Here is a 20236-nt window from a genome sequence, read left to right as displayed (position 1 = left end):
CGGCCGTTCCTGGGGGGCGGGTTGGGGAAAGGGCCCGGGGCGGGCTGGGCCGGGGGACTAGAAAACCGAGGGCGTCCGAGGGATCGCGGGCTGGCTCCGGATGCCCGTCCCTCGGGCCTGGGGGTCCAGGCTGGGAAAACCCGAGCCACGTCGAAGAAGGGGGCCCGAGAAGGGCCGGGTTAGGGTAACACGGCGGCCGGGGACTGGAGGAGGACTGGGGGGCCAGCAGGACTCCGAGAGGGTCCCGGGCCGCCTCGGGGAGCGGACGGGCTGGGGTCGGGGTAGGGGCAAGCCGCCGGGCGCCCTGCGGGCAGTTCCTCCTCCCCGGGGCGCACCTTGAGGCTCCGGCGGACCGGCCTCTCGATGATGGTGAGCTCCTGCAGGTCCTCCATGTAGCCGAACAGACTGTTCTGACTGAAATCCATCGCGGCGGCGGGCGGCGGCGGATGCATGGACCGCCGGGCCCCCTAGCCGCCCGGGCCGGAGCGGCCCCGGGATGCCGGACGCGCGCAGCTCCGCGGCCGCCCACCAGCAGGACTTTCTCCCGCTCTCGGCCGAAGGAGCCGGGCGGGAGGCGAGCAGGCGGCGGGAGAAGGAGCGCGGCCGCCGAGGGGGTGGGGCAGCCAAGGCGAGGGGGCGGGGCAGCCAAGGCGAGGGGGCGGGGCGATGTGCGCGGGCGGGCTGCGGGGGCGGGGCCTGGGTGGGGAGGTGCCCGCCTCAGCCCCGCCCCCTCCCGGGCTTCGCGTGCACGCGGGCCGGACGCAACTGCCGCGCAACGTCGCGGCGGCCCCCTACCGCCCTCGTCTCTCTGCTCTTCTCTCGCCTTGTCCCGCCCCCGACCGAGCGCGCCCGAAGCCGCGGCGCGTGCGCAGAGCCTCCCACTCCCAGCGGCCAGTGGAGGAGGAGTGGGGTCGGTAGCCGGGGGCGGAGATGCTGAACCAATAAGAGGCGAAACAAAGGAGAGGGAGGTGGGCTGGGATCTTGCTTAAGTTGCTAGAATTATCATGCGGTTATTCGTGGGACCGCCCACCCCAGCGCACGATCTGTGGACGCGAAGATCTCCGTAACTGCTCTATCCCTGAGGGAGGGGTGTGTACCCAAAATAAGGAAATAGAACTTGGTGTGTGCGGGATTGATGGGGACGGGGTGCATAGGCATACAGTCCGGGAGGCGTTAGCGTGTGGGAAGGGCAGCCGTCAGAAAAAGGATTCCTGGAGAGGAGACGCTTAAACTGGATCTTAAACAGGATTTTTCCAAGAGAAATAAGAGCCCATTTCGGATTGAAGCCTGGGTGTGTTTGGGTTGTAGGAAGTGCAGGCAGAGTAGAGCTTGAAGTGCGGGGAACCGAGTGCTTGGCAAGGTAGAGAGGTAGGTCCTTTATGGAAAAAAGCCCAGGTCTGGGCAGCCACGCTGAGTTGCGTGCATTTGATTCTGTTAAGAGTAGGAAGCGATGGAAGGGGGATTGGGGCCATGTTTTTGGACCTCAGCGACAAAAGTTTTGTTGATCATACTCTTCGCTCCTAAGAGTCAGCAGCACCCAACTCTTTTATTTTATTATTTTCCACTCATTCCCTCTCCACCCTCCCGTTTCTCTACCCCCCATATGCATTCTCTCTCGTTTAAGATATGTCCGAGTACATGTATATATCCTCGAAAGATACTGCTTTTAGTTTAAGTATTTATTTTTAATATACACGAATGGTACTGTGATAAGAACTCATTCTGTTTCTTGTTTTTCCCTCAACATGATGTCTTAGAGATCTATCCGTGGGGCTGTGTATACCAGAGGTTCATTAATTCTGACCACTAAAAGTATTTGATTTGTGCGTCTAGCACATTTTACTTACCAGTTCCTTAATCAGTGAACACTTAGGTTGCCAGCAGTTCCTTGTTATCACAAACAATGCTGGAATGGGTATTACACATGTTTCTTATGGATCATAAGAGAGAAATGGAGTTGCTAGATCATGGAGTCTACACTGCTTGGTTTCACTCTGCCATGGTACTCTCCAGAATGGCTTTGCCAGTTTGCACTGCCACCAATGGCACATGAAGATAGGAAGGTTCCTGTTTCTCCACTTTATATGCTAACATTTGGTATTATGTCCCAATTTCTATTAATCTGACATTGGTAAAGTGGTATCACATTTTAATTTTCATGATTAGTGATAACCATTTTTCCATATGCTTAAGAGCCGTAGAGATGTTTTTCCTTCCGTGAACTACCTGCTACATCTTTTGCCTATTTTTCTGCTAAATTTCCTATTATTTTTCTGAGTGAACTTTTAAAGTTTCTTACATATTCTAAATATTAATCCCTTGTCAGCCTTGGACATTGCCAGTATCTCCCAGTCTTTCTTGCATCCTTTTAGCTTGGTCTTTGCTATCCTACAGTGTAGGGGAAATCCTTAATTTTGATGTAGCCAAATGCATCCAATTTCAGCCTTGTGAAGAGTGCTTTTGGGGTCTTGTTTAAAGATCTTTTCCTACGCGTGGCTGCAAAATATTCTCCTACATTTTTCCCTATTTTGCTTCATACTTTTACCTGTCACATGTCTTAATTCATCTGGAGTTCACCTCGCATGTGCTGCAAATAGGAATACAATATTATTTTCTGTGCATGCTGAGCCAGTTTTCCCAGCAGGACCCACCAAACAATCCATCTTTTCCCCACCAAGATGTGACGGCATCTGTGTTGTAAGCCAAGTCTCCATAGACACCTGTCTCTGTTTCTGGGCTCTCATTGCTCTTCTGTTGATCTAGATCTGTTCCTGTACCAGTGCTACACTGATTTTATTGCTATGACTTTGTTATATGTCCTAATATCTGGTAGAGTGAATCCTCCCACTCTTCGCCCTTTTTCTTTTTTTTTTTCAATATTGCCTTGAAGGTCAAAGCAAAATATGGTCAGGCATTACCCCAAAGCTGAAAGTCAGGTTTTCTGATACCTACTCCACTAAGGAGAATTCAAGGGAAAACGAAAAGGGGTGCATCTTGATGGGATCAGGATGGAGAAGAAGCAAAGACATGGTGGAGGTGGTTTTCCTTAGCAAATACCTTGCAGCCTCCCCCTTCTGTCAATTTCTGAAATTCTCTTCCTTTTCCCCTTGATTTGTAGCTGCTACTAAACAATACTTGTACGCTTTACCCTGTCTCAGCTAAGAAGTGTTATCTCATATTTGAATTTTGTAACAGCATCCTCTGAGACTTGATGACATTCTTAATGAACAATTGATTAACTACACAGACACAACTTTCTTGGGCATGAGGTTGATGAAGGGGAAATAGTCAATTTGAACAGCTGTGCCTGCTGTAGTTACCACCCTCTGGTGGAAATAGCCCACCTTGCCAGGAAACCTGAGTCCCAGTCCTGGCTCTGCCAGTGACATGCAGTGGAATGACTCTTGGAGCCCTGTTTTCCTTATCTGAACTGCTTTGTTACAGCTTGTCTCAATGTGTCCTCAGAGCAGCCCCGTGAAATGCAGAAGAGATGCACCACTTTTCCAATTTTGTAGATGAAGAAACTGAGGCTCAAAGAAGTTATGGGACTTAGGCTTGAGCAGCTAAGGGAAACTAGATTTATGTATTTATTTTGTTCATTGAACAGTAGCATGGTGGTTGGGTGCATGGACTTAGGATCCCAACTGCCTGGGTTCGAGTCCTGGCTCTGCCATTTCCTATTGTAGGAAAGGTACTTAATCACTTTGTCCCTCACTTTACTCATCTCTAAGATAGAAATAATAGTACTGGCCTTAGCATAAAGTCATGTAAGTATTAAGTGAGGTAATATGCATACAATGCTTAGAGAAATTCCTGGTACACAGCAAGCATTCAGTGCTTGCTATTATTATTATTATTATCACCAGACCAGTGTTTCCCGGTACCCAGGTTCAGAAAAGATTAAATAAATTGTGCTGAATCAGTTGATTATTGTGGGAGGCAGAATAATGCTCTCCCAAAGATGTCCACATCCTAATCCTCTGAATGTGTGACTGTTACCTTACGTGGCAAAAGTGACTTTAAGGATGTGACTAGTTTAAGGATTTTGAGGTGGGAAGATTATCTTGGATGATCCAGATGGGCCCAGTGTAATCATAAGGGTCCTTATGAGTAAAAGAGGGAGGCAGAAGGGTCAGTGTCAGAGTGATGTGATGCAGGAGAATCTTGACCGGCCATTGCTGGCTTTGAAGATGGAAGAGGGCTCAAGGGGACAACTTCTAGAAGCTGGAAAAGGGGAAAGAAAAACTTCTCCTAGAGCCTCCAGATGGGAATGCAGTGTAGCCCCTGCTGACACCTTGATTTTAGCCCAGTGAAGCCCAGTTCTAAGTTCCAGAGCTGTAAGATAAAAAATTTGTGTTTTTCAAGCCACTAGATTGGTGGTAATTTGTTACAGGAGCAGTAGGAAACTAATGTAATTATAATGCAATAATGAGAAAAATATTTAAATTAGATTTCTACCTCAGACCATAGACAAAATCAATTTCAGGTGAATAAAAAAAAACTAAAGCCAAATCTTTCAAACTTTTGGAAGAAAATATAGAAGAATAGTTTTATGACATCAGAATAGGGAGAATGTTCTTATACAAAACAAAAAGCACATGCTATAAAAGTGATAAATGTAACTATCTTAAAATTAAGAACTCGTATTCATCAAAAGACACAAAGACAGTAACAAAAAAAACTATAGACCGGGAAAAGATATTTACAAGAAAATAACCAAAGAAGAATTGCTGTCCAGAATTAAGAATTCCAAAAAAATCAGTAAGAAGACAACTAAGTGGAAACATGGGCAATATATATACAACCATTTTGCAGAAGAAGAACCGCTAATAAACCTATGAAAAGAAGCTCAACCTCATTAATAATCAGGAGAAGGTAAATGTAGACACCCACCAGAGAGGCAAAAATTTTAAAGTCTGGCCGCATCAGGTGTCTGAAGGATGTAGAACAAAAGGAACTCTTGGACAGTGTTGGTGGAAGTGAAAATTGGTGTAAACACTTTGGAAGCCACTTTGGAAAATAATTTGGCATTAACTTGTAAAATAGAATTTACCTCTTCAAGGTATGTACTATGTACCCTAGAGGAGCTCTTTGCACACTTGCACAAAGAGACATGCACAAGAAAGTTCACAGCAGTACAAATTATAATTGCAAAAACCTGGTAACAACTCAAATGCCCATCAACAGGAGAATAAATTAGTTGTATTATACTCAATCAATGGAAACTATGATGGTAAAAATGAACCCGAACTACGTAATTCTACAAAGATAAATCTCACAAACATGTTGACCAACAAATGCAAATCACCAAAGATTATCTACAGTGTGATACTATTTACATAATGTTCAAAAACAATAGTATATGTAATATCCATATGTGGTTAAAATGATGAAAAGGAAAAAGAGATGATAGACACAAAATGCAGTCTTTTGTTAATCTCTAGGACTGAGATGTGATCAGGGAGGGGCACGTAGACATTGGTGATGTGTTTTTTTCGTTTTTTAATTTTTTGGCTGCTCTGCACTTGGCATGTGGGGTCTTAGTTCCCCGACCAGAGATCGAGCCCCCTACAGTAGAAGTATGGAGTCTTTTTTTTAGTATTTATGCATTTATGTATTTATTTATTTGGCTGTGCTGGGTCTTAGTTGTGGCACACGGGATCTATTTCCCAGACCAGGGATCAAACCCGGGCCCCTGCATTGGGAGCACAGAGTCTTAACCACTAGACCACCAGGGAAGTCCCAAGTGATGTGTTATTTTTTGAACTGGGTAGTGTAGTGATATGTGAGTGTTTTATTGTTAGGCTTAAAGTATACATATGTATTCCATATCATGTTTTATGCATGAAGTATTTTAGAATTTTTTAGATCTGGGAGATGATATGGTTTCCAGTTGTAGTGTAGCCACTGCACTCGTCCATTCATTCATTCAAAAAATATTTCAAGAATTCTACTTTGTATGTTATATTAAGGCATTAATTGTAGGTATATTATAGGCATTGTTCTAGGTCTAGGGATACATAGCAAGCCAGGTACAGGCCCTACCATCAAGGAGCACGCACCCTAGGGATAGCAATAGAAATTGATCCAATAATCATATAATTAAATAGATAATTACAAAGTATGATAACGGCTATGGAAAAAATACCGAGTTAGGAGACTGATGGAGGAGGTCCACCTTACCTACTTTTGCATAAGTCAGAAATAAACCTTTTTTGTGTTAAGCCACTGAGAATTCACTGAGTTTTCTGTTACTGCAGCATGGCCCATCTGTCCTAACTAATAAAAGATTCTAGGGGCACAAGAGTGACGATAGAGACACCAGGTAGGAAATGATAGTTGCTTGGACTAGAGTCATGATGATAAAGATGGAGCAATGTGAATAGCTACAAGAGAGATTTTGGAGGTAACTGGGAATGGATTAGGGGTGGAGGGGTGGGGGTCAGGGAGACAGAAGCATTAGGATGATTTCCAAGTTTTAGGCGAGGTGAGCTGTCACCGGCCCAGTGCTCATTCTGTGTTAATGTTTGTTGAGAAAGTGAAAAGAGAAAGAGGGAGGAGGCAGGGAGCACTAAACTGGCATAGTAGGAGATCTTCTGCCACCCTGGCCAAGTCACCTGGATTAACAGAGCCTCTGTTCTTCCCCCTTTTTTTTTTTTTGCGTCACACAGCTTGCGAGATCTTAGTTCCCCCACCAGGGATTGAACCCAGGCCACATCAGCGAAAGCGCCAAGTCCTAACCACTGGACTGCCAGGGAATTCCCCGTTCTTCTTTTATTTTATTTTTTTTTTTTATTTTTGGCTGCCTTGGGTCTTCGTTGCTGCGCGTGGGCTTTCTCTAGTTGCGGCGAGCGGGCACTACTCTTCGTTGCAGTGCGTGGGCTTCTCACTGCGGTGGCTTCTCTTGTTGTGGAGCACGGGCTCTAGGTGCGCGGGCTTCTGTAGTTGTAGCACGTGGGCTCAGTAGTTGTGGCTCGCGGGCTCTAGAGCACACACTCAGTAGTTGTGGCACACGGGCTTAGTTGCTCTGTGGCATGTGGGATCTTCCCAGACCAGGGATTGAACCCGTGCCCCCCTGCATTGGCAGGCAGATTCCCAACCACTGCGCCACCAGGGAAGTCTGCGTGTTCTTCTTTTGGAGTCACTCCCAACACAGCCAGAATGATCCTGTGCTCTAAACCAGGGCTTCTCAACCTTGTTACTATGCGGACCTTGGTAATTCTTTACTGGGGAGCTGGAGGGAAATGCTGTCCTGTACATTGTAGGATATTCAGCAGCATTCCTGGCCTCTACCCACTAGATACCAGTGTCTGATCCTGACCTCTCCTCACTCCTCCTCAGTATTGACCATGGAAAATATCTTCAGGCATTGCCAAATTTGGATGCGAAATCCCCTTCCTCCCAATTGAGAACCACTCCTCTAAACTCCGCAGTAACTCCCCATCTCATGCAGAGAACGTCCTCCCACATCCCGTCACGTCTCTGGTCTCACAGCCTCCCATTTTCTGCCTCACCCACTCTGCTTTCTGTATGCACACTGGCATCTTTGCTATCCCTTGAACACTTGAGGTATGAGCCGAGTCAGAGCCATGAAGCCTGAGGTCCCTCTGACTGGGATGCTCTTTCATCGGAGTTGCAAACAACTCACCCCATCACATCCTTCAGAGTTTTCCTCAGATGTCACCTCGGTGAGGCCAGCTCAGGACACCTTTTATGAAAATAAAATCCATTTTAGTTTGCTAAGGCGACCATAACAAAATACCACAGACTGGGTGACAACAGAAATGTACTGTCTCACAGTCTAGAGGCTGGAAGTCCAAGATCAAGGTGTTGGTGGGGTTGGTTTCTCCTGAGGCTTGCAGATGGCCGCCTTCTCACTGTGTCCTCACAGGGTGTCTTCTCTGTGTGTGGCATCCCTGATGTCTCTTCATGTGTCCAAATTTTCTCTTCTTATAAGGGCACCAGGCATATTGGGTTAGGGCTCACTATAATGGCCCCATTTTATCTTAATGACCTCTTTAATGGCCCTATCTCCAAATACTGTCACATTCTGAGGTACTAGGTTTTAGGACTTTTAACAGGTGAATTTTGGAGGACACGGTCCAGCCCATAATATCCAGCCATCACCACCACCAGCCCTTATCAGTCTAACATTCTGAGTATTTTACTTATCTCTTTTACGGTCTTTTTTTCCCTCTAACCCTCCACTCAAATGTTGTCTTCCATAAAAGGAGGGATTTTGTCCGTGTTATTCACCGCTGCATTCCCAGGGCCTAGAATAGTGCCTCGTACATGGTAGGTGCTTATTAATTCGTCGTTAAAGTGATGAATAGGCATAGCTTCTCCATTAACTAGCTGTGAACTTGAGGAAATCACTTAACTTCTCTGGCCCTCAGCTCCCTCTGTCAAATGAGGGAATTAGGCTAGATAATATCGAATGAGGATTCTGTCCTCTTTCAATCTTGGTCCTGACTTAGCCCAGATTCCCTAGAAAACCCTTCCTTGGGAGGTGCAATCCTAGGGCAGCCAGAGAGAGAGTGAAGCGAGGTGGGGCAGAAAGGGAAGCAGATGCAGGTACTGTGCTGCCGAGCTGGCCACCAATTCGTGAAGAGGCACAGCCCGGTGTTCAGCCACAGAGGACATCTCCAGGCAGGCTACGCAGAAGCCCGGGCCGGGGAACTGTCTGTGGGAAGCAGGCGGGTAAGGCTTCCTTCTGCTGTCTACCTTCTGTAGGTCACAGTTGGCTCCTTGGGGAGTTAAGTCCCCAGCACTCTAATGGTTTCACCTGGCTCTTTCAGCAGCTTCTGGGGGAGCCAGATTCCAAGCCCTCAAGAGTAAGGGCTCAGTCCCAGTTAGGAAATGAAGGCTCCAACCCCTCAGGCTGCAGGGAACTGAGAAAGTAAGGTAATCAGGACAGCAATCCCTGGTCCTTAGGGTTGAAGAGGCTCAGAGCCTAGGAGACAGCGGAGACGCAGAGAATCCGAGACGGGCTAAGATGTGCCCAAGCAGGCGGATGAGGGAAGGAATAGTGAGGAGGGGAACAGCCGAGGTGTCTGCCGCCCAGGTCAGCATAGAGCTGGTCAGGAGCATTGAGTGGCTCCAGCCATTGAGGAAGGAGATCAAAGGAGTGCAGCCTAGCAAGCAGGGCATTGAGTGGGCTGGATGGAATTGGTCCTTTTGAAGTCCTGAAGGGGCCTCCATGGCCCCAGCAGCCCAGCCTCATGAAAGCGTTCTGGCAGGTCCTTGCACAGGGCACCCAGCCCCATCACCTGCAGGGGCAGACTCCAGGTGACTGTGGTGACGGAGGGGGCTCCCGTTTCCTCGACAGAGCACCCTGGGGTTGGGCAGGCAGGGAGCTGCTTCATTAGCAACAGGATCTGGGCGCCCAGCTTCCCCCGAGTCCTCCTCCCTGTTAGCTGCCTCAGCCCCTCTCCTGATCGTCACTTTGCAAACTCTTCCAAACTCCAGCCGCCCCCTCAGCTGTCTCTGGAGGGAGAGAGGGCGTTCACTGCCACCACGCCCCTCCTCCGGGAGGGGGTGTTTTTTCTCATGTGTGGGCCACGTGTGTTGGGTTGTGCCCCAACTCGAGGGCAGATTCCTCCCTCCAGAGGTGATGATACACACCAGGAGCAGATTGCACATTCGTATCCTGGGAGGCAGTGGGCGAGGGAAGCAGGATGCAGCGTGTGAGCATGGGGAGGGCTGTCTGCAGATTGGTGATGGGGTGATGGGCCCTGAGAGCAGGGAGCTGGCGCTGCTGACTGTGTAGAGGCGGCGGGAGGCTGATTATAGGGCTGGGTCCCTTGGCCCTGGATGTAGGTGCAAGAAGCTGCGTATGCACTTGACTGTCAAGGTGGGGGTAGTGGTTACCCTGGTGACTGGGCTAGGAAGTGGGTTGGCCTTGCAGGCGGTAATGCTGGAAAGAAATACAATGAGCACCAGATAGGGCTTCTCTCTTCTAGGTTAGATGGAGCCTTGTCACCGTAAATGAAGAACAACTTTCAGTGCTTGGGCCCACCATATCCTCTGCTGGTGTCCTGTCAGCACCCCACTGCACACCTTTAAGCCCACTAAGCTGGTGTGGAAGACCTGGGTCCTAGTCCTGACTCCCCCTGGGACCTGGGGAAAGTCACTTCCTGTCTCCAGGCCCCACCCAGATCTCTAAGACCCGCAAGATCCCTTCGTGTTCTGATTGCTGGGCCCCCAGACATTCTGATTCAGTAGGTCTGGAGCTATGCCCAGGACTCTGCATTTTAGCCCTGCCCCCTCCACACCCCCAGGTTCGCTGTACCTACATACCGTTCAGAACCACTGAAACTCGGCGCTGAGAGCACAGGCATGGGACTCAGACAGACTCAGATTCTCATCTCAGCTCTGCTGCCTATTTGGGCAATTTATCTACAGCCCATCTGAGCCTCAGTTTTCTCACCTCTATATTGGGGGAAAGAAGACTGCCAGAGCGTTACGATGAGAATCAGCTGAGATGAGGCTGCAGTAGTGCCTGGCACGTGAGGAGGGTCCCATAAGTGTTACGCTAAATTTTACTTGTTATTCTGTATGAATCTGTAGTGTCTCTACTATTCTCTCCCCTTCCCAGCAGCCCCCTTCCATCTGCTCTTCTTCTCCAGCCAAATCCCACATCCAGGAAAATGGTCTCTGCAGTAAGCAAGGGAGCGTCAGGCTAGAACTCAGGCAGAGGAGGAGGAGACAGTACACTCACAGCTGGGGCCCTCACACCCTGTTCCATCTGTTTACTCTGTTGCCATGACAACTCATAGCTTACCAACCTCTGTGGGGTAGAATGACTTCCAGCATCAGGGGCTCTGGATGTGAACGGTCATTTTCCCAAAGTACCAGGAGCTGGGAGAGCTCCATGCCCACCCCCATCCCATCCACCACATTTTCGTTTCAGGGTAAACTGAGGGCTTCTCCGGCATGAGTATTTAGCTGAATTTTGCTTCAAGGCCCCAGCACCTAACACGGTGCCTGGCCTACAGCTCAAGAAATGCTGGCTGAATGAATACATAAATGTAGTGTAAATCTGATTCTCTTGAGTTTCTTAACGATGATCTTCATTTAGGAGAGAGTCAAAATGAAATTCCGAGCGTATGTCATTCGATTTCTTCCCCACCTACCCACTTTGGGAAAATTGCATTCCAACCTCTTTCAGTGGCATTTTTTCACCTTGGCATCGACACATGAATACATAGGAAAGCCCAGGGCCTCCAGGCCCCCCAAAGGATTGTGGTAATGTTGCCTCGACAAGTTTGTTCATCTAAGCTTTTCTGAATCAGGGTGGTTATTAATGTATCAAATTCTGCACACCAAGAACATTAATCTTTCCTTTGCAGGGGCTTGCTTCCCCCAACCATGAATTTTCCATGCCCCCCTTTCCCCCCAGCCCAGTTAAAAGTAAATCTAGGATTGTCAGTCCATCAGCTTTCATCATAGTGGCCTGTACTTTTCAGATAACATATCCTCCTGTCTGGAGACAGAGGCATAGCTGAGTAAGAGTCTCTGACTTTTTCGACACAGTTGTTTCAGGTGTATCTGAACCCTATTTTGTTAAGTCACATGTGCACAGGGAGAAACAGAATGGTGCTCTTACCTTTCTTGACTTTTAAAAATTAAGAACAAAAAAAATTAATTGAAAGCAAAACAGAACAAAATCAATTCCCATCCTCCTCTCTCGAGGACTACCTCTCTCTAGCAAAAGACGGAATTGGTGAAACTCAGATCTGCTCAGTACTGCAGCTGATTAACAAATCTCAAAAGAAAAAGAGATTAAAACTCTTGGCTCCGAAGTTTTTTTCAATATCTGAGAGATAAATTTTCTATTAGGTCCACCATAATAGACAATTGTGAGATAATAGAAAATATATACATTGGTCTCTGCCCCTGGTTCCTAGCACAGAGTTCCTAAAACCCTTGTAATTTCCTAAGTAATAAGAACACTAGGAGCGGGGACTTCCCTGGTGGTCCAGTGGTAAAGAATCCGCCTTACGATGCAGGGGACCAGGGTTTGATCCCTGGTCAGGGAACTAAGATCCTACATGCCTCGGGGCAACTAAGCCCGAGTGTCACAACTACTGAGCTCGCATGCTGCAAGCTACAGAGCTCACGTGTCCGGGAGCCTGCGGGCCACAACTAGAGAGAGAGAAAAAAAAAAAAAACCCGCACACCACAGCTAGAGAGAAACCTGCGCACCTCAAGGAAGAGCCCGCATGCCTCAACAAAGATCCCACGTGTCCCAACTAAGACCCGACACAGCCAAAAAAAAAAAAAAGAAGAACACTAGGAACATCTTTTGTTCTGTTGAGGCCACTCTGGGTGAGCTCCTGGATGGAGGCTGGTCACCAGCATGACCAAGCCTTGATTAGAAGCTTAGGATTTTCAACACCCCCTCCCCCGCCTTGTCCTCCAGAAAGGGAGAAAGGCGGGAATGGAGTTAGTAATTGATCATGTCTCTGTGAGGAAGCCTCCATAAAATCCCAACAGTAGGGGCTCGGAGAGCTTCCAGGTCGGTGAATAGGTGGAGGTGATGGAAGAGTGGTGCACAGAGAGTGCGTGGAAGCCTCACGCCCTCATCTCTTCCATCTGGCAGTTCGTCTGTATCCTTTATCATACCCTTTTATAATAAACTGGTAAATGTAAGTAAACTGTTCTCCTGAGTTCTGTGAGCCACTCTAGCAAATTAATCAAACCCAAAGAAGGGGTCATGGGAACCTCTGATTTACAGCTGATGGGTCAGAAGCCCTGGTGACCACCTGGACTTGTGATTAGCAACTGAGGTGGTGGGGTGCAGAATTGTGGGGCTGAGCCCTTCACCTGTAGGATCTGATGCTACTTCCAAGTAGATAGCACCAGAATTGAGTTAGACTGTAGGACACCCAGCTGGAGTCGAGGAGAATTGTGGTGGGTGTATGAGAGAATCCCCCCACCCATATTGTAATTGGGCCCTAGAATAATTCCAACAGTTGAGCTTTGGTTAATTAAGCGTGGTCTTGAGAAGTAACATTTGTTCATTCATTAAGCAAGCATTTGAGTACTTAGTATGTGCTAGGCAGGGCCAGCTTCACGGGCCTGCAGCCTGGACAGTAGCACAGGGAGGGCCTTGTACTCAGTAGAGCCCCAAGCTTGAGGTTTACTGCTCTACTGTCACCATCCTGAAATTCTTGGCAGCTTTATCTTTGAACTTGTGTTTGGTAAGTGAGGTCCGATGGGACACTGGCACCTGCGCAGGAGCAGAGGAACTAAGCACCTCTGGTGCTTATCTGCTGGCTTCTGAGGCTGGGTTCTGGGTTTGTTTACCAGCACAATATTTTGTTTTGTTTTGTAATTTGGATTTCAGAGCTCTGAAGGGAAGCAGTGCCACCCAAGTGCTTGCAGCCTCACCGCTCCCTGTTGGCATAAACCTGGCTACATCACACATTTGTTACTTGTCTGTGTTTTTATTTTATTATTTATATATATATATTTTTTTTTTTTTCTTTTTTTTTGGCCACATCGCATGGCTTGTGGGATCTTAGTTCCCCAACCAGGCATCAAACCCAAGCCGCCTGCAGTGGAAGCTCAGAGTCCTAACCACTGGACCGTCAGGGAATTCCCACTTGTCTGTGTTTTTAACCTTGAATTTATTCAGCAGTTCCTTCAACAAGCAGAGTTAAAAGCTGGTTTGGGTTCCTGTTCTGCATGTCCAACTCTGTTGCAAAAAGGAAGGGACTCCTTTATTCAAACCCAAGACAAAAGCATATTCCATCTAACAGAAATATTTGTAAGGCGTCACTCTACTCACCCAGCACCATGCTTGGAGCTAAGCAGGAACAAAGGGGGTGAAAATGAGATGTAGTCCCCGCCTATTTGAGCTTATGATCTAAGAGGAGAAACAAGATATGCAAACCATTAACAAGAGCAGCTTTATGTAATGACCATATAAGTGTTTTAATACCAAAACTGATTTTAGTTACTCAAGTGTTATTTCTTAGACAAAGCAGGAGCGTGGGGATGGGGTGGAGGAGAAAGTGTGTGATCAAACTTATATCCGTGGATAAATCAAATCCTTATACTACTCCATTGTAAATCAACTGTATTTCAATAAAAACTTTAAAAAAATAAATTAACTTTAAAAATTAAACAAAAATAAAATTAGTAAAATATATAGATATACTACTCACTCTTTCCCCTTAAAAAGACAGGTAAGACAGGAAATAACACCAAGGAGGGTGCTTCCTGTTCAAGGAGATTGCCTCAATGAAACTTTAGCCATCACAGGTCTCCCCTGAATCATTTAGGGGGCAGGAAAGAAAGACACCCCTGCTAAGGAAGAGGGGAGAGAGGAGATACCAAAACACAAGGCATAATAGTGGAAGGACTTTTAAAGACAGTGATGTCTAATATTCCGTATTAAGTAGTTGGCATTGCTGAGTTGTAAAGACCCCTCCTTTGCCTGAAAAACTTTGATAAAATCTGCCCCACAGACCAGGACACTGTGTCCCATGAGTGGGGCTTCTTCCTTCATTTTTACATCTCCCAGTGAGTCTGGCACTTGGCAAGAAATTGATGAGTATGTATTATAAGAGAGAAAAAAAATAGAAAAAATGTTTAATGAATAGACACAAATGAGAGAGTGATTGATGGTCCACTAGCTTCTCCAGACTGCACATCCAGGTACAACTTGGAGGTACAGAATGTGCTATGAGGTGCTTCCAGAGGGTGTGGGTTGGGTGGGGGAAGTGAAGAAGAGCCTTTGTTCATTTATATTTGGAGACCCAGCTATAAATAGGTGCTGTGGCCCAGAAGACTCAAAGCACCTTAGAAGTAAGCCTATATCAGAAGGGGCCGCATTCAGGGTGAAACAGATTGAGCTGGTTTCAAATACTTCCACACAATTTCTCAGCGAGACTATGCGAGGATCTTTAACGCTGTGTGCTGTGACAGCGTTTGCCTTGGCACACAGAGCCCAGGCTGTCTGCTGGCACCTGTTTCGCCCCAATGCCTGATAAGGCTCATTCCTGACTCACGCCAGCTCGCTGTTTCATAAGAAAGGGCAGCTCCGTTTCTCTGCCTGTGTCACCACAATAATTATTGAGAACAATAATTTGAACAATGAGAACTTATAATTCTCTGGTAACGTGCAAAATACTGTCGTTTATGGCAAAGTAATCTCCTGAGTGTTGGGTAATGGAAACCATTATGTTCTGCTTCGGTTTGCATGGCAAGCGTCAACCTTGGCTGTGAATAGAATTAGAATCACTCGTTCACTCCCTCACTCACTCTTCAGCACATACTGATAGAATGCCAGTGATGGAGCAGGCAGTGTATACTGTGGAGTCGAGAGTCTGGCTTTATTCCCTCCCAGGGAATCGCGATCCAGAAGGAAGGCCTTCCAGAACAATGACCATTTGATGCTGGGCTCTAGGAGAGTAATAAAATGCCTCACAGACACCCAAGAACGCACCAGCTACCATCTTTGAGGGGTCACCCTGTAGGAGCTCAAGTCTCAAACCAAAAACCTCCTGTACACCCCATAGACATGACCCAGTGGGCTGAGCTGGGTCTGAATCCTAGTCCTGACCCTTACTAGCCAAGTCATGTGGGACATGTGCCTTCTCCTCCCCGAACCTTTATTACAGGAGTTGAAGTAGAAATAAGGCATGTCCTTAAGATCACTCAAGCAACAGGACATGGGACGGATTGATGGCTCTTAAGAACAAATATTCTATGCCACTTCAGGCAAATCGTTATAACTCAGAGCACAGCACACATTAAATGGTAAGCATAAACAGATAAGATTAATTCCTCTTAAAGTTAGCTCCAGACCCATAAAGCAATTTCAAGAATACTACAGCCTTTCAAACTCTTTGTTAGGTGATTGCATTGAAATAGAGTCTCGAGAAGAAATCAGCACACGTACAAAATGTCCATCTACATTCAACAGTCACTACAGCTCTGAATGCACATGAACCCAGACACAAACAAGACCTGCTTAACAAAGTTTCTAGCTTGTTGCTAAGAAACCACGACTGCCTAGTAAGCGTGTGACCGCTCTGTGTCTTGTGTCAACTCATTATGCCCACATAATTAGAGTGAACTTAACATTGGAGAATGGAATGTGGGATTGTGTTTTTCATCACCTATAGTTAGTCTATTATTGTCCAGAGGCCTAAAGAATATTTTCCAGAACCAGGTGAAAGAACAGAGAAGTCAAGGAAGAATTGAGATCGTGTGGAGGGAGGGAGGAAAGAAATATGATTCTTCATGTGACAATCCACAAAGACCTAACCACTGGGTGGTGGCCTTTCATTAGCTGTCCTTTTTTCCTTTCAAATACTGTGCTGTCATACTGGTCAAGCATGGACACCCAGGCCTGGACGCCATGATGTAAGTGAACCAGAAGAGTGAGGGGCAATATTCCCACAGTGATGGGCATTGTCACCCTAAGCCACTTCCCTTGTAGGAGAACAAAGACTGGTGGAAACAAAGACTGGCTGCATCTTCCCCCCCGGGATTGAGAGGGTCAAACGTGACTGGCATTTCCTCCTAGTAGCCCTGCCCCAACGTCCAGCCCCTCCCAGCTGGCTGAGCATCCTTTAGCCTGTGGGTGGCTGCAGTTTCCCAGAATTCCACAATTACTCTGGAGCCCAGAAGCACATGAGATGGTTTCTTTCTGAGCTTGGAGAGGATGTTTCATAAATCACTTCTCTTAGGAAAGCAAATGGTTGCAAGAGAACTCAAAATTATTCCTCCACTCCCCTGGCTGGATTTCAATTTCCTTACCCCGTTTTACTGGACAGTCAACTTTTTAAGACATTGATCCAAGGGATGATGCATGGGAGACAGATAAGTTAGCAAACAACCATTTGGTGTGGTGAGCAACGAGATCAGGGTAAACACACAGGGCTGTGGACCCCAGAGAAGGCGCCTATTCCTGAATGGGACAGGTGTGTGTGTGTCAGAGAAGGGATCCTTGAAGAAGTGACATCTGAGAACCCACAACTGTGGCTTCTCCACTTGAGGGCAGATACTTGGCCTTAGTCGTTTTTGCGTCTACCCTGTGCCTAGCACAGAGCCTCACACTTGGTGGGTGTGCCATGACCATGGCCTTTGACTGTCACCTACTTAGGCATCTCAGATGACCACTTATCATCTCAGCCATTGGTCGCACCTTTCTCTAGCTTGCTCATTCTTTGAGCCCTAGGGAAATTTCATTTATATTTGCTTAACTTTGATTTGACAATTTTATAAAAACCAACTCAAGGCCAGCTTCCAGACTTTTACTGTGTCTTGGAAGAGGAACTCTTCCACTAAGGGTCTAAGCAGGGTCAGGCAGGCCAGGCCCGTTCTACGCATCAAAGCCCTGAGGCTCCCCAGAGCAAGCCCTCCTATTCAGCACCTGCCGAGGGTTCGGGCAAGTCAGGGGGCAGATGGCAGGGCTCTAGTGACTGGTGCCCACCATCTCCATTGTCAAATAACAGGGTTCTTCACACCGCTGTGTGGGCACACACACACATAGGTTGTGGTTGGGGGCAGTAGTTTTCCAGAAAAGTAGTAATACAAGTATCAGATAAACTCATTAAGTCAGAAAAAGGAAAAAACACCTACTTCATATGTTAGCTGCATTTTGAATGACAGCCTTTTAAAAAACATACCCAATGCTAGAGGGGAAACTTAGACAATGACTGTGCTTAAAAGCCACTTGCTATTAAAACCTAACTCATAATATGGACATATATACAGTACCAAATGTAAAATAGATAGCTAGTGGGAAGCAGTCGCATAGCACAGGGAGATCAGCTTGGTGCTTTGTGACTACCTAGCGGGGTGGGATAGGGAGGGTGGGAGGGAGGGAGACGCAAGAGGGAAGAGATATGGGGATTATACGTATATGTATAACTGATTCATTTTGTTATAAAGGAGAAACTAACACACCATTGTAAAGCAATTATACTTCAATAAAAATGTTAAAAAAAAACAAAAACCTAACTCATATCGCTGTATCATGTGCATTCTTCAAAGTCCTGTCTGCGGGGGGAAATTGTGTACCTTAGATTTTAATCTTCCTTAATCACTGCTTTCATGGTGTCACTTTTCTGTTCAAGAACTTGAACTGATGCCTAAGTCCCACTGAAGGCTGTCCAAAGTCTCAGCCCCCATATTTTCTATTGTAAAGTCCTTCCACAGTTCAGCCTCCTGCTCTCACCGGGTTTGCTGCCTCTGCTTGTGCTGGAAACCATGCTCATTCCTGCCTCCAAACACTTGGTTACACATTTCCCCCACCATGAATACTCTTTCCCTTTTCTCCACTAATAGTAATCTACCTTGTCCTTCAAAGTTCAATTTATGCCTGCTTTCTTTCTAGAATGATCCCAGATAATCTTAACTCTCCTCTCCTCCTCAATCCCGATACCCCCATCGTTTATGCACATGGTCTTGTCCAGTTTTCTACACTTCCATGTGTTTCGTGTTTCTGTTTCAGAGATAGAAGGCAACATTGTCTAGTTGGAAGCGCATTGGATTTGAAATTGAGCCTCGACTCTGTCACCTATTAGCTGTGTGGCCTTGGGCAAGTTACTAACCCTCTCTGGACCTAGTTTCTTCATCTATAAAAAAAGGACAATAGTATCTACTTTGCAGGATTGTGGTGATTTTTAGAGGAAATGGGCGGAAACAGATCTGGCATACAGGGAGCTTCATGATGATGGCTACCCTTGGTATCAATGATCTCCAAGGCCTCCTTCTTCTGGCCTGGCCTTCTCAGAGGGTGTGATTAAAGAGAGCTGGATGGCTGTGGCAGGGGTAGGAAGGCAGTGACTTCTTCCTGATGCCAATCCTGCCTGAACATGAAAACCCTTCCTACCTAACTCCTCCCCTCCCTCCCGCCACATACAAAATGTCACTCGCCATCGTTGGCCCATGAGATAAATTGTGCATTTTGATCCAGGAGTGTTTGCTCCTCTTTTGTGCCTCGATCTGGGCATTTCAACATACATATGTCCTCTTCAAGCCCCTCCCCCCTGCCACGCAGCTCTAATCCACCTCCTCCCTCATCCCTTCAATCATAAGTTGCCAGGAATGCCTCTGAATCCTCAACTCGCTTTATGTGTCATTTGCTTATTATTGCCCTGCAGGATTAAATGAGTTAATCTATGAAGAGCCCTTTGAATAATCCCTGGTGCAAAACAAGCTCTAAAGAAGTACAATAAGTCCCCTACATACGAAAGAGTTCCATTCCAAGAATGCATTCATAAGTCCAATTTGTTTGTTAGGTCCAACAAAGTTAGCCTAGGTACCCAACTAACACAATCGGCTATACAGTACTGTACTGTAATAGGTTTATAATACTTTTCACACAAATAATACATAAAAAACAAACAAACACAAAAAACAAAGAAAACACTTTTAATCTTACAGTACAGTACCTTAAAAAGCACAGTAGCACAGCACAACAACTGGCACACAGGGGCTGGCATCGAGTGAACAGGCAAGAAGAGTTACTGACTGGTGGAGGGAGAGGAGGTGGGAGATGGCAGAGCTGAAGGATCGTCAGCAATAGGAGGCGGAGGACAAGCTGCAATTTCACTCACGCCCGACGTTGATAGAATGCATGTTCGCATCTTTGAAAGTTCGCAACTTGAAGGTACGTACGCAGGGGACTTACTGTATTGGTTTTTATTACTATTACGCTCCTCCTCCATCACCTACTGTGCTGGATGCCGTCAGTCCTTCATTCCGTGTGCCTCTCCAGACCTAGTCTCTGTCCATGGAGGCTGATGCCCAGGGATGCAGGACCTGGATCCTTGCTTCTAGCTTCCCTTTGGGCTCAGCTAATGAGGAACCCAGAGGAGGGGGGGGAGGAGAGCGCTGTCAGGGTATTGTTTTCTCCCATCTCCTTCCCTGAGGCTGCTGAGGGCGAGGCCACAGAAGGCCCCTCCCCACAGCTCTCTCCCCCTCCACGTCCTGGTAACAGCTCCCCCCCAAACTCCCTCAGGCCCCCTGATGTTACCAGCCCCAAAGTACTGCGTGGTCCCTTTATTAAGTTCTCCTGAAATTACCCAAATTGACTATGTCATCTGTTTCTTTCCAGGCTCCTGTTTGAGACACCTACTTTCTAAATATTGTACCTAACACTGTTAGGTTTAGTCACATGTCATAGGTCGGTCAGGTTCCCTGAGGCTCTTCTGAATTTCTCTTTTAAAGATGACTTGAAATATATGTGTATCTTTAAGATCATTATTAG

General features: G+C 46.8%; 1 protein-coding gene across 1 annotated transcript in view; it reads right to left on the bottom strand.

The window, feature by feature from the left end:
• Window positions 1-522, bottom strand: part of PPP4R4 (protein phosphatase 4 regulatory subunit 4) — a 122582-nt gene extending 122060 nt beyond the window's left edge. The window contains exon 1 of the mRNA XM_061182841.1: window positions 336-522. Coding sequence (XP_061038824.1) covers window positions 336-452 — 117 coding nt within the window. The 5' untranslated portion in view covers window positions 453-522. The remainder of the gene's footprint in view (window positions 1-335) is intronic.
• Between the last annotated feature and the right edge of the window lie 19714 nt (window positions 523-20236).

The sequence above is a fragment of the Eubalaena glacialis genome, chromosome 2 (assembly GCF_028564815.1).
Source record: "Eubalaena glacialis isolate mEubGla1 chromosome 2, mEubGla1.1.hap2.+ XY, whole genome shotgun sequence".
Classification (NCBI taxonomy): Eukaryota; Metazoa; Chordata; class Mammalia; order Artiodactyla; family Balaenidae; genus Eubalaena; species Eubalaena glacialis.
Note: the sequence above shows the minus strand (reverse complement) of the source record. Positions and strands in the feature narration are given on the sequence as shown.